Source organism: Oncorhynchus gorbuscha, linkage group LG17, assembly GCF_021184085.1.
Source record: "Oncorhynchus gorbuscha isolate QuinsamMale2020 ecotype Even-year linkage group LG17, OgorEven_v1.0, whole genome shotgun sequence".
In the NCBI taxonomy this organism is placed as follows: domain Eukaryota; kingdom Metazoa; phylum Chordata; class Actinopteri; order Salmoniformes; family Salmonidae; genus Oncorhynchus; species Oncorhynchus gorbuscha.
Window position 1 is genome coordinate 17,924,005 of NC_060189.1, and position 13,269 is coordinate 17,937,273.

Sequence of the window (13,269 nt, forward strand, 5' to 3'; positions counted from 1 at the left end):
AATTCACAGAAATGCATAAACAAAGTCAATATGGTTACAAGAAATGATAAGGGAATGTGCCCTAGTGGGCTAAACCAGCATCGCGGCTTGGTGGACAAAACGGGGAGTCAGCTGAGAAGTCACCACAGAGTTGATCATTATAACAATTGAAATGCTAATGCTTTGCACATGAACGCTCACTCATTCGGGAACAATTGCAATCAATATATATATTTATGCTCAGTGTGTCGTCTTGATCGCTGGTGAAAAGTTTGTTTCTTTTGTAGAATTGTCCGTCTCTCTCCCTCTCTCGTGGTTAGTGTGGATTGTTCAGTGACATTCATTCGTTATAGAACGGATGTTTCAGCGGTTGTCGTTCTTGGCATTAAATGATACCGAATTCCTAGCTGCAGACTAGTAATTAATATCAAAGACTTGTTCTTATTCTGTTGGTATCGACAGTGAGAGTTTAACCACGTGGTATGGTTAAAAGATTCAGCAATGGTCTACAACCTTTGTCCTCTCCGAATGGAGGAAAAAACATGGTCTGGTGATAATTTCTCAAAGTTGGGTTTTATTTGGAATTGCAGAAAAGGGCTGTCCCAGGATGCCTGACCATAACTGGGCTCAGGGGAAGTCCTCAGATTTAGCAACTCAAAAGGGAATTGGAGTTTCCTTCATTAAACAGTCCAAAATCACATCACACAATTTTACAAACAGTATCATACTCACTCATTCATCTTATACAACAATTAGATGTAAAAACCTAATATCTGAGGCTATTATATAAACAGCGTTATGGCAATGTGGCCACATCGTCTCCCATGAGCTTCCCCAAAATGTAACAAACGGACCAGTTCATAGCTGGATTCTTCACCGATCTTTTATACCTTGTCCGGAACATGAAATTTGTTCGGACCTCAAGTTCTGTGAAGTGGAAGAAAGTCCTTCGTTCTCTATGAAAATTCACTCCGTCTCTTATACTGTGGCCATGAGGCATGGTCTTCTCAGGAATTTACGACCTCTTTCTGACCACAGCAGCCTTGTTGAAGGAGGCAGGGAGAGGGGGATGAGCTTGCTGTACCCAAAGAGGGCAACGTCATAACAGGTAGCACCTTTAAGAACATTTGTATGCAGTGGTCTTATCAAACAGTTGTGGTTGTGGGCACACAATGTATGATTCAGATACATTTTCCATCAGTAGTATTGTTTAAAACCTTGAACATCTAGGAAAGGAAAGTCTAAGCTGTGTTGTTGGTTGGTTCAACTAGGAAGGTTGTGTTGTTGGTTGGCCTGTCTTCCGGTCTCTGCAGGGGCAGGATGTCTGTGATCCAGTACTGAAATAAGGACACAACTGCAGTGGCCTCACCTGGAAAGACGAGACACACGTTACATTAGTTTGTTTGCAATTAGGAACAGTGAGTGGATTAACAGTTATTTAATGAGATCATTACTGCCATTCCATTGTGATGAGGACAACTAATCCTGGTCTAGGTCTAGTACTGTACCTGTCTGACATTTTTTACCTCGCCTTGACCCAGTCTGTAATCCCAACATGTTTCAAGCTGACCACCATTGTCCCTGTTTCCAAGAGCTCCAAGTTAGTCATTTAGGCAGGTTATCACCCTGTAGCACTCACATCTGTAATTTTGAAGTGCTGGTCATGACAAGATCCCAGACCCACTCAATTTGCATACCACCCCAACGGGTCCACACACAAATGACACAATCTCATTGTATTTCACACTGCCATCTCCCGTCCGGACAAGACGAGAAATAATGTGAGAATGCTGTTCATTGACTACAGCTCAGCGTTCAACACCATAGTCCCCCATAAGCTCATCACCAAGCGCGAGACTGAACAGCTCCCTCTGCAACTGGATCCTGGACTTCCTAACAGGCCAGCCCGTGGCGGCGAGGGTAGGCAACAACACTTCTGCCACACTGACCTTCAACACGGGAGCCCCTCAGCGGTGTTTGCTTAGTCCCCTCCTGTAATCCCCGTTCACCCAAGACTGCGTGGCCATGCATGACTCCAACACCATCAAGTTAGCTGACGGTGGTAGGCCTGATCACCTACGTTGAGGAGACAGCCTACAGGGTGGAGGTCAGACAGTTGGCAGTGTGGTGACAGGAGAACAACCTCTCCCTCAATGTCAGTAAGACAAAGGAGCTGATCGTAGACTACAGGTGAGAGCACTTCCCCATTCACATCAGCAGGGGTGTAGTGGAGCAGGTCAAGAGCTTCAAGTTCCTTGGCGTCCACATCCCTAAGGACTTAACATGGTCCACACACACGCAGGGTCGTGTAGAGGGCACGACAGCGCCTCTTCCCCCTTAAGGAGGCTGAAAAGATTTGGCACGGGCCCTCAGATCCTCAAATTCTACAGCTGCACCATCAAGAGCATCTTGTCTGACGGCATCACTATTTGGTATGGCAATTGCACCGCCCTCGACCACAAAGTGCGGCCGAGGGTGGTGCGGATGGCCCTGTACATCACTGGGGCGGAGCTCCCTGCCACCGAGGACATCTATGAGGCAGTGTTAGAGGAAGGCCTGAAAAAAATTGCAGAAGACTTCAGCCAACCAAGACTGTTCATTTTGCTACTGTCCATCAAACAGTACCGGAGCACCGGCTCTCAAACCAACAGGCTCGGAGATGGCTCCTATGCCCAAGCCATAAGACTGCTAAATAGTTATATAAAAATGGTTACACGGACTATGCACACTCAAGACAATATCCATTGAGTATACGCCATTAGAAGAGCCTCAATTTGTTGAGACATGAAATCTACAAGGTGTCAAAAGCATTCCACAGGGATGCTGGCCAATTTTGACTCCACTGTTGTGCCATGCTGGCTGGGTGGTGGACCATTATTGATACACACAGGAAACTGCTGAGTGTGAAAAACCCAGCAGCGTCGCAATTCTTGACACAAACCGGTGCGCCTGGCACCTACTGCCATACCCGTTTAAAGGAAATGAGATATTTTGTCCTCGCCCTTTCAGGCTTTGAATGACACAAACAATCCATGTCTTAAGGCTTAAAAATCCTTCCTTAAACCGGTTTCCTCCCTTTCACCTACACTGATTGAAGTGGATTTAACAAGAGACATCAATACGGGATCATAGCTTTCACCTGGACAGTCTGTCATGGACAGAGCAGGTGTTTTAATGTTTTGTATACTCAGTGTATACACACACAAAACCAACACAGAAAAGATTAGGCATGGGTCCTCAGATCCTCAAAAAGTTCAACAGCTGCACCATCGAGAGCATCCTGACTGGTTGCATCACTTCCTGGGGCCAAGCATCCTGCCATCCAGGACCTCTATACCAGACGTTGTCAGAGGAAAGCCCCCAAAAAATGACCAAAGACTCCAGTCACCCTAGTCACAGACTAGCGGTACCGGAGCGCCGAAGTCTTGGTAAAAAGGCTTCTTACCAGCTTCTACCCCCAAGCAATAAGACTTCTGCTAATCAAATGGCTAACCGGACTATTTGCATTGCCCCGCCCTTCTACATTGCTGCTACTCTGTTATCTATGTGTAGGTTACTTTCTCTCCCTACATGTACATATTACCTGGACTAACCTGTGTCCCCGCACATTGGCTCCGTACCAGTACCCCCTGTATGCAGCCCTGCTACAGTTATTTTATTGTTGCTCCATAAATTGTTTTCTATTTTTCTTTTACTTCAGTTAATTTTTGTAAATACTTGAACACTTGTTTTTTTATTAACTGCATTGTTGGTTAAGGGCTTGTAAGTGGGCATTTCACGGTAAGGTACCTGTTGTAGTCGGCGCATGTGACAGACATTTTTTGATTTGACACACACTTTCACACTAAGAATATCCTGCCGCTGCTGTTCTTTATTCTGATGCCTAGTCACTTTATCCTGCCTTCATGTACATATATACATACCCCTGCACATTGATCTGGTACACCCTGTATACATCTCCACAGTGATCTGGTACTGGTACTCCCTGTATACATCACCTCCACAGTGTTCTGGTACTGGTACTTCCTGTATATAGCTCCACATTGATCTAGTACTGGTACTCACTGTATATAGCTCCACATTGATCTGGTACCGGTACTCCCTCTATATAACTCCACATTGATCTGGTACCGGTACTCCCTCTATATAGCTCCACATTGATCTGGTACTGGTACGTCCTGGAAATGGCCTGCCTACCCATGTGAGAGATGCACTCTCAACCTTTGTCTTTATTGAAGACTCATCTCTTCAGTAGGTCCTATGAGTGAGTGTAGTCTGCCCCAGGAGTGTGAAGGTGAACGGAAAGGCACTGGAGCAACAAACAGCCCTTGCTGTGTCTGCCTGGCAGGTTCCCCTCTCTCCACTGGGATTCTCTGCCTCTAACCCTATCACAGGGGATGAGTCACTGGCTTTTTAATTACCGTTCATATATTTATTTTTTCCTCGACTTTTTCACTCCGGACGCTTTATCTGGACACGATTCGTCAGGACCTCCAACAGCCGAAGCTAAGTAGTAACATTAACATGATGCCTTCTAATTGCAGCCGCTGTTATTACGGCGAGGATAGCTGTACTGCAAGCCCAGCTTCAGACGCAATCGTTAGGCAAGGGTAATTTCAGTGTGGGAAAGGATGAAACAGCGTCTGTGCCACCAGTAAGTACAGATAGTAGTATAAATCCCCTGGCACAGTCCCCGCAGCCGGACAACTTTCTCACGGTTTCTGGAAGGAAATGCTGTAGGAACGCTCAACCGGTGTCGCTCATTCAGCAGACAGAAACTTTCAACCGGTTCTCCCCATTAAGCAGCAGGTCGGTGTCAGAGGCCGAGTCTTCTCTGGTCTCTACTCCTCCCGTTACGGGGTCTGAGACGCCGAAGCTTCCCACCATTAGCTCTGACAAATTGAAAACTCTAGTCATTGGCGACTCCATTACCCGCAGTATTAGACTTAAAGCGAATCATCCAGCGATCATACACTGTTTACCCGGGGGCAGGGCTACCGACGTTAAGGCTAATCTGAAGATGGTGCTGGCTAAAGCTAAAACTGGCGAGTGTAGAGAGTATAGAGATATTGTTATCCACGTCGGCACCAACGATGTTAGGATGAAACAGTCAGAGATCACCAAGCTTAGATCACCACATAGCTTCTGCGTGCATATCAGCTAGAAAGATGTGTCGGCATCGAGTAATTGTCTCTGGCCCCCTCCCAGTTAGGGGGAGTGATGAGCTCTACAGCAGAGTCTCACAACTCAATCGCTGGTTGAAAACTGTTTTCTGCCCCTCCCAAAAGATAGAATTTGTAGATAATTGGCCCTCTTTCTGGGACTCGCCCACAAACAGGACCAAGCCTGACCTGCTGAGGAGTGACGGACTCCATCCTAGCTGGAGGGGTGCTCTCATCTTATCTGCCAACATAGACAGGGCTCTAACTCCTCTAGCTCCACAATGAAATAGGGTGCAGGCCAGGCAGCAGGCTATTAGCCAGCCTGCCAGCATAGTGGAGTCTGCCACTAGCATAGTTAGTGTAGTCAGCTCAGCTATCACCATTGAGACAGTGTCTGTGCCTCGACCTGGGTTGGGCAAAACTAAACATGGCGGTGTTCGCCTTAGCAATCTCACTAGGATAAAGACCACCTCCATTCCTGTCATTACTGAAAGAGATCATGATACCTCACATCTCAAAATAGGGCTACTTAATGTTAGATCCCTTACTTCAAAGGCAATTATAGTCAATGAACTAATCACTGATCATAATCTTGATGTGATTGGCCTGACTGAAACATGGCTTAAGCCTGATGAATTTACTGTGTTAAATGAGGCCTCACCTCCTGGCTACACTAGTGACCATATCCCCGTGCATCCCGCAAAGGCGGAGGTGTTGCTAACATTTAATAGCAAATTTCAATTTACAAAAAAAAAATATGACGTTTTCGTCTTTTGAGCTTCTAGTCATGAAATCTATGCAGCCTAATCAATCACTTTTTATAGCTACTGTTTACAGGCCTCCTGGGCCATATACAGCGTTTCTCACTGAGTTCCCTGAATTCCTATCAGACCTTGTAATTGCAGATAATATTCTAATCTTTGGTGACTTTAATATTCACATGGAAAAGTCCACAGACCCACTCCAAAAGGCTTTTGGAGCCATCATCGACTCAGTGGGTTTTGTCCAACATGTCTCTGGACCCACTCACTCTCACAGTCATACGCTGGACCTAGTTTTGTCCCATGGAATAAATGTTGTGGATCTTAATGTTTTTCCTCATAATCCTGGACTATCAGACCACCATTTTATTACGTTTGCAATTGCAACAAATAATCTGCTCAGACCCCAACCAAGGAACATCAAAAGTCGTGTTATAAATTCACAGACAACACAAAGATTCCTTGATGCCCTTCCAGACTCACTCTGCCTACCCAAGGACGCCAGAGGACAAAAATCCGTTAACCACCTAACTGAGGATCTCAATTTAACCTTGTCCAATACCCTAGATGCAGTTGCACCCCTAAAAACTAAAAAAATGTCTCATAAGAAACTAGCTCCCTGGTACACAGAAAATACCCGAGGCTCTGAAGCAAGCTTCCAGAAAATTGGAACGGAAATGGCGCCACACCAAACTGGAAGTCTTCCGACTAGCTTGGAAGGATGGTACCGTGCAGTACCGAAGAGCCCTTACTGCTGCTCGATCATCCTATTTTTCTAACTTAATTGAGGAAAATAAGAACAATCCGAAATTCCTTTTTGATACTGTGGCAAAGCTAACTAAAAAGCAGCATTCCCCAAGAGAGATGACTTGCACTTTAGCAGTGATAAATTCATGAACTTCTTTGAGGAAAAGATTATGATTATTAGAAAGCAAATTACGGACTCCTCTTTAAACCTGCGTATTCCTCCAAACCTCAGTTGTCCTGAGTCTGCACAACTCTGCCAGGACCTAGGATCAAGAGAGACGCTCAAGTGTTTTAGTACTATATCTCTTGACACAATGATGAAAATAATCATGGCCTCTAAACCTTCAAGCTGTATACTGGACCCTATTCCAACTAAACTACTGAAAGAGCTGCTTCCTGTGCTTGGCCCTCCTATGTTGAACATAATAAACGGCTCTCTATCCACTGGATGTGTACCAAACTCACTAAAAGTGGCAGTAATAAAGCCTCTCTTGAAAAAGCCAAACCTTGACCCAGAAAATATAAAAAACTATCGGCCTATATCGAATCTTCCATTCCTCTCAAAGATTTTAGAGAAGGCTGTTGCGCAGCAACTCACTGCCTTCCTGAAGACAAACAATGTATACGAAATGCTTCAGTCTGGTTTTAGACCCCATCATAGCACTGAGACGGCACTTGTGAAGGTGGTAAATGACATTTTGATGGCATCGGACCGAGGCTCTGCATCTGTCCTCGTGCTCCTAGACCTTAGTGCTGCTTTTGATACCATCGATCACCACATTCTTTTGGAGAGATTGGAAACCCAAATTGGTCTACACGGACATGTTCTGGCCTGGTTTAAGTCTTATCTGTCGGAAAGATATCAGTTTGTCTCTGTGAATGGTTTGTCCTCTGACAAATCAACTGTACATTTCGGTGTTCCTCAAGGTTCTGTTTTAGGACCACTATTGTTTTCACTATATATTTTACCTCTTGGGGATGTTATTCGAAAACATAATGTAAACTTTCACTGCTATGCGGATGACACACAGCTGTACATTTCAATGAAACATGGTGAAGCACCAAAATTGCCCTCGCTAGAAGCATGTGTTTCAGACATAAGGAAGTGGATGGCTGCAAACTTTCTACTATTAAACTGGGACAAAACAGAGATGCTTGTTCTAGGTCCCAAGAAACAAAGAGATCTTCTGTTGAATCTGACAATTAATCTTAATGGTTGTACAGTCGTCTCAAATAAAACTGTGAAGGACCTCGGCGTTACTCTGGACCCTGATCTCTCTTTTGAAGAACATATCAAGACCATTTCGAGGACAGCTTTTTTCCATCTACGTAACATTGCAAAAATCAGAAACTTTCTGTCCAAAAATGATGCAGAAAAATTCATCCATGCTTTTGTCACTTCTAGGTTAGACTACTGCAATGCTCTATTTTCCGGCTACCCGGATAAAGCACTAAATAAACTTCAGTTAGTGCTAAATACGGCTGCTAGAATCCTGACTAGAACCAAAAAATTTGATCATATTACTCCAGTGCTAGCCTCTCTACACTGGCTTCCTGTCAAAGCAAGGGCTGATTTCAGGTTTTACTGCTAACCTACAAAGCATTACATGGGCTTGCTCCTACCTACCTCTCTGATTTGGTCCTGCCGTACATACCTATGTACGCTACGGTCACAAGACGCAGGCCTCCTAATTGTCCCTAGAATTTCTAAGCAAACAGCTGGAGGCAGGGCTTTCTCTATAGAGCTCCATTTTTATTGTCTGCTCCCATGTCAGAATTCAACCTTTAAGTCTTTACTGAAGACTCATCTCTTCAGTGGGTCATATGATTGAGTGTAGTCTGGCCCAGGAGTGGGAAGGTGAAAAAGGCTCTGGAGCAACACTTGCTGTCTCTGCCTGGCTGGTTCCCCTTTTTCCACTGGGATTCTCTGCCTCTAACCCTGTTACGGGGGCTGAGTCACTGGCTTGCTGGGGCTCTCTCGTGCCGTCCCTGGGGGGTACCTGTGCGTCACTGGGTGGGTTGATTCACTGTTGTGGTCGGCCTGTCTGGGTTTCCTCCCCCCCCCCCCTTGGGTTGTACCGTGTCGGAGATCTTTGTGGGCTATACTCGGCCTTGTCTCAGGATGGTAAGTTGGTGGTTGAAGATTTCCCTCTAGTGGTATGGGGGCTGTGCTTTGGCAAAGTGGGTGGGGTTATATCCTTCCTGTTTGGCCCTGTCCGGGGGTGTCCTCGGATTGGGGCCACAGTGTCTCCTGACCCCTCCTGTCTCAGCCTCCAGTATTTATGCTGCAGTAGTTTATGTGTCGGGGGGCTAGGGTCAGTTTGTTTATCTGGATACTTCTCCTGTCCTATTCGGTGTCCTGTGTAAATCTAAGTGTGCGTTCTCTAATTCTCTCCTTCCTCTCTCTCGGAGGACCTGAGCCCTAGAACCATGCCCCAGGACTACCTGACATGATGACTCCTTGCTGTCCCCAGTCCACCTGGCCATGCTGCTGCTCCAGTTTCAACTGGCCTGGGCCCTAGGACCATGTCCCAGGACTACCTGACATGAGGACTCCTTGCTGTCCCCAGTCCACCTGGCCATGCTCCTGCTCCAGTTTCAACTGTTCTGCCTTACTATTATTCAACCATGCTGGTCATTTATGAACATTTGAACATCTTGGCCACGTTCTGTTATAATCTCCACCGGCACAGCCAGAAGAGGACTGGCCACCCCACATATGCTCTCTCTAATTCTCTTTCTTTCTCTCTCTCGGAGGACCTGAGCCCTAGGACCGTGCCCCAGGACTACCTGACATGATGGCTCCTTGCTGTCCCCAGTCCACCTGACTGTGCTGCTGCTCCAGTTTCAACTGTTCTGCCTTATTATTATTTGACCATGCTGGTCATTTATGAACATTTGAACATCTTGGTCATGTTCTGTTATAATCTCTACCCGGCACAGCCAGAAGAGGACTGGCCACCCCACATAGCCCGGTTCCTCTCTAGGTTTCTTCCTAGGTTTTGGCCTTTCTAGGGAGTTTTTCCTAGCCAACGTGCTTTTACACCTGCATTGTTTGCTGTTTGGGGTTTTAGGCTGGGTTTCTGTACAGCACTTTGAGATATCAGCTGATGTACGGAGGGCTATATAAATAAATTTGATTTGATTTGCTTACTGGTGCCCTTCCATGCCATCACTTGGAGGGGTGCGTCACTTGAGTGGGTTGAGTCACTGACGTGATCTACCTGTCCGGATTGGCGCGCCCCCCTTGGGTTGTGCCGTGGCGGAGATCTTCGTGGGCTACACTCTGCCTCGTCTCAGGATGGTAAGTTGGTGGTTGAAGATATCCCTCTAGTGGTGTGGGGGCTGTGCTTTGGCTAAGTGGGTGTGGTTATATCCTGCCTGTTCGGCCCTGTCCGTGGTTATCATCGGATCGGGCCACAGTGTCTCCTGACCCCTTCTGTCTCAGCCTCCAGTATTTATGCTGCAGTAGTTTGTGTGTCAGGGGGCTAGGGTCAGTCTGTCCTATCTGGATTATTTCTCCTGTCTTATCCAGTGTCCTGTGTGAATTTAAATATACTCTCTCCAATTCTCTCTCCGAGGACCTGAGCCCTAGGACCATGCCTCAGGACTACCTGGCCTGATGACTACTTGCTGTCCCCAGGCCACCTGGCCGTGCTGCTGCTCCAGTTTCAACTGTACTGCCTGCAGCTATGGAACCCTAACCTGTTCACCAGGTGTGCTACCTGTCCCAGACCTGCTTTTTTCAATTCTCTAGAGACAGCAGGAGCGGTAGAGATACTCTGAATGATCGGCTATGAAAAGCCAACTGACATTTACTCTGAGGTGCTGACGTGTTGCACCCTCGACAACCACTGATTATTATTTGACAATGCTGGTCATCTATGAACATTTGAACATCTTGGCCATGTTGTCATAATCTCCACCCGGCACAGCCAGAAGAGGACTGGCCACCCCACATAGCCTGGTTCCTCTTGAGATTTCTTCCTAGGTTCTGGCCTTTCTGGGGAGTTTTTCCTAGCCACCATGCTTCTACACCTGCATTGCTTGCTGTATGGGGTTTTAGGCTGGGTTTCTATACAACACTTTATGACATCAGCTGATGTAAGGGCTTTATAAATAAATGTGATATATAGCTCCACATTGATCTGGTACTATACCTTAATTCTAGTGTATTTTTTCCCTTGTGTTACAATTTGTATAATTATTTTTTAACTCATCGTTGGGAAGGGCTCGTTCGTAAGGACAATGGCGCATGTTACAAAAAGTTTGATTTGATTCCCGTCACCTACAGTACCTCACTGCTAACAGCTGCCCTTTCCCCCTGGGCTGGGTCTTTTATATAACTGTGCTGTTAAGAGTCCAAATTAAAAAGGGGAAGTGCATGAAAGTCATCAAATAAAACTGGAAACAGCAGACGTCATCACCGACAGAGGTATTGGGTAGAACAGTGAAATGTAAGCTGTGGGATATGCTTTAGCACTGCCCTCGTGGTCAATTGATTCCTCCTCTCTCTGAGCTGAAGAGAAGCTCCAGGGAATTGTGGAAAAGACTTTACCTTTCCACAGAACAGGCTAAACCAACAGCACAGCAGGCTTACTGGGTTCAAGCATGGCTGGACAGAAACAGCTGGCTTTATTCCACTGGTGGCCAATTCCATTTGTTTAGCTATATAAATATCCTTAAAAACAGTAAAAGTTCATTTACCCCATTGTTTTACATTCCGTTTAATGGACATTTACCTTTAGCAAAAGAGAACAGGTGTGAATAGATTAGTTAACAGACTGGATGGCTATTAGACTACTTTATTTGCTCTCTAAAAAGGCCCAGTGCGGTCAAAAATGTGATTTATATACATTTCCACAATACGAGGTTGGAATAATACAGGGAAAATTATAAATGTCCTTTTACTGAATGCGCTGTTTGAGAACACCTAAAATTTCAGCCTTTTTTTGTTGGATGGAGTTTTGGCCAGCGTGGGGACATCACCAGGCAGTAAATTAGTTAATAGATCAATAACAAAAGAGTTCCAAACCTCTCTGCCAATAACAGCTCGTTTTCAGATTTCCCCTCCCACTCAGACCACTCCCAGACAGTCCGAGAAAAAATATTGCATGAACAAAGTTATTTCTGACACTTAATTCATAACCATCACAGTAAGGTACATAATTGTTACCCAGAAATGATTTGATATTGAGATAAAAACGGCAGCATTGGACCTTTCATGACTAATTACGTTTTGGGGGAATCCACAAAGCTTGTCCACATCTGAGGAGCAGGTGGAGGGACCAGCAGGAATAAGCTGTGTGGTTTTAGTTTATAGTCTATACTAGGGTTCCCAAACTGGTGGCGTTATTTGACCACCCAAGTGTTACATTTTCATTGTTGGACAGAAGTCTAAAAACACCAGGAAATCAGCTCCAAGTGACTTTCATTTTGGAAATCTGTTCCCAAGTATTCACACACAAACACGTGATCATATACAAAAGCAAGCAAGTTGAAATGATTACGTTCTAGACAAATATATCTTCTTGCAGTCAATTTGCAGTCTACAAATTATGTTTTGATCCCCCCGACCATCAACCCAAGAAAAAAAAAGAAATCAGCCTGCATCTGAATTTAGTTGATGATCCCTGGTCTATATAGAGTCCACTGTGGGAACTGATCACAGGTCTGGACTGGAGTTTGTTTTCCTCTTCAGCGTTGCCTTGGCAGAGAGTTGAGCATCACTATGACCACCTGCTCAGCCGTGCCCTGAATCCCCTGGACAGGACAGTCGTATAATATACTGCAGTAGTATACCCTGCACGAGGGCCAACCAGGTCACCACTGATCTTATCAGTTAGATTTGAACTGGCCCAAAACACAGACACCTGAGACCATGTCATTCACAATTTCCAGACCTGTACAAAGTATGCTCTCCTGACAGCTCTTGAGTAAAACACGGTGGCAGGAGATACTGGGGACTGTCAAACTGGTTTGTGTTTGGATAGGGGAGAGCATGCATGTATAGGTAAGGCATGCTAGTATGGCCAGACAAGGGCAGGTATGATTAGGCGACTGGTAGTATGGACTAGAGGTCGACCAATTGATTTTTCAACGCCGATACCGATTATTGGAGGATAATAAATTTTAAAAACTCGATGCCGATTAAATTGGCTGATTTTTATTTATTTATATAATGACAATACAACAATACTGAACAAACAATGAAAACTTATTTTTAACTTAATAGAATACGTAAATAAAATCCATTTAGTCTCAAATAAATAATGAAACACGCTCAATTTGGTTTTAATAATGCAAAAACACAGTGATGCAATACATGCCATGTAAAAAAGCTAACGTTTAAGTTCTTTGCTCAGAACATGAGAACATATGGAAGCTGGTGGTCCTCAATATTCCCAAATTTTAGGTTGTAGTTATTATAGGAATTATGACACGCCGACTATTTCTCTCTATAACATTGGTATTTCATATACCCTTGACCATTGGATGTTCTTAAAGGCACTATAGTATTTCCAGCCTAATCTCGGGAGTTGAAAGGCTTGAAGTCATAAACAGAGCTGTGCATCAAGCATTGCTAAGAGCTGCGGCAAACGCAGTAAAGTGCTGTTTGA

At 45.1% G+C, this 13,269-nt stretch overlaps 1 protein-coding gene across 1 annotated transcript in view; it reads right to left on the reverse strand.

Moving 5' to 3' along the window:
• Positions 1-784: 784 nt before the first annotated feature.
• LOC124002184 (glutamate-rich protein 1) overlaps positions 785-13,269 on the reverse strand; it is a 29,217-nt gene continuing 16,732 nt past the window's right edge. The window contains exon 6 of the mRNA XM_046309522.1: positions 785-1,348. Within this exon, the coding sequence (XP_046165478.1) occupies positions 1,221-1,348 (128 nt within the window). The 3' untranslated portion in view covers positions 785-1,220. The remainder of the gene's footprint in view (positions 1,349-13,269) is intronic.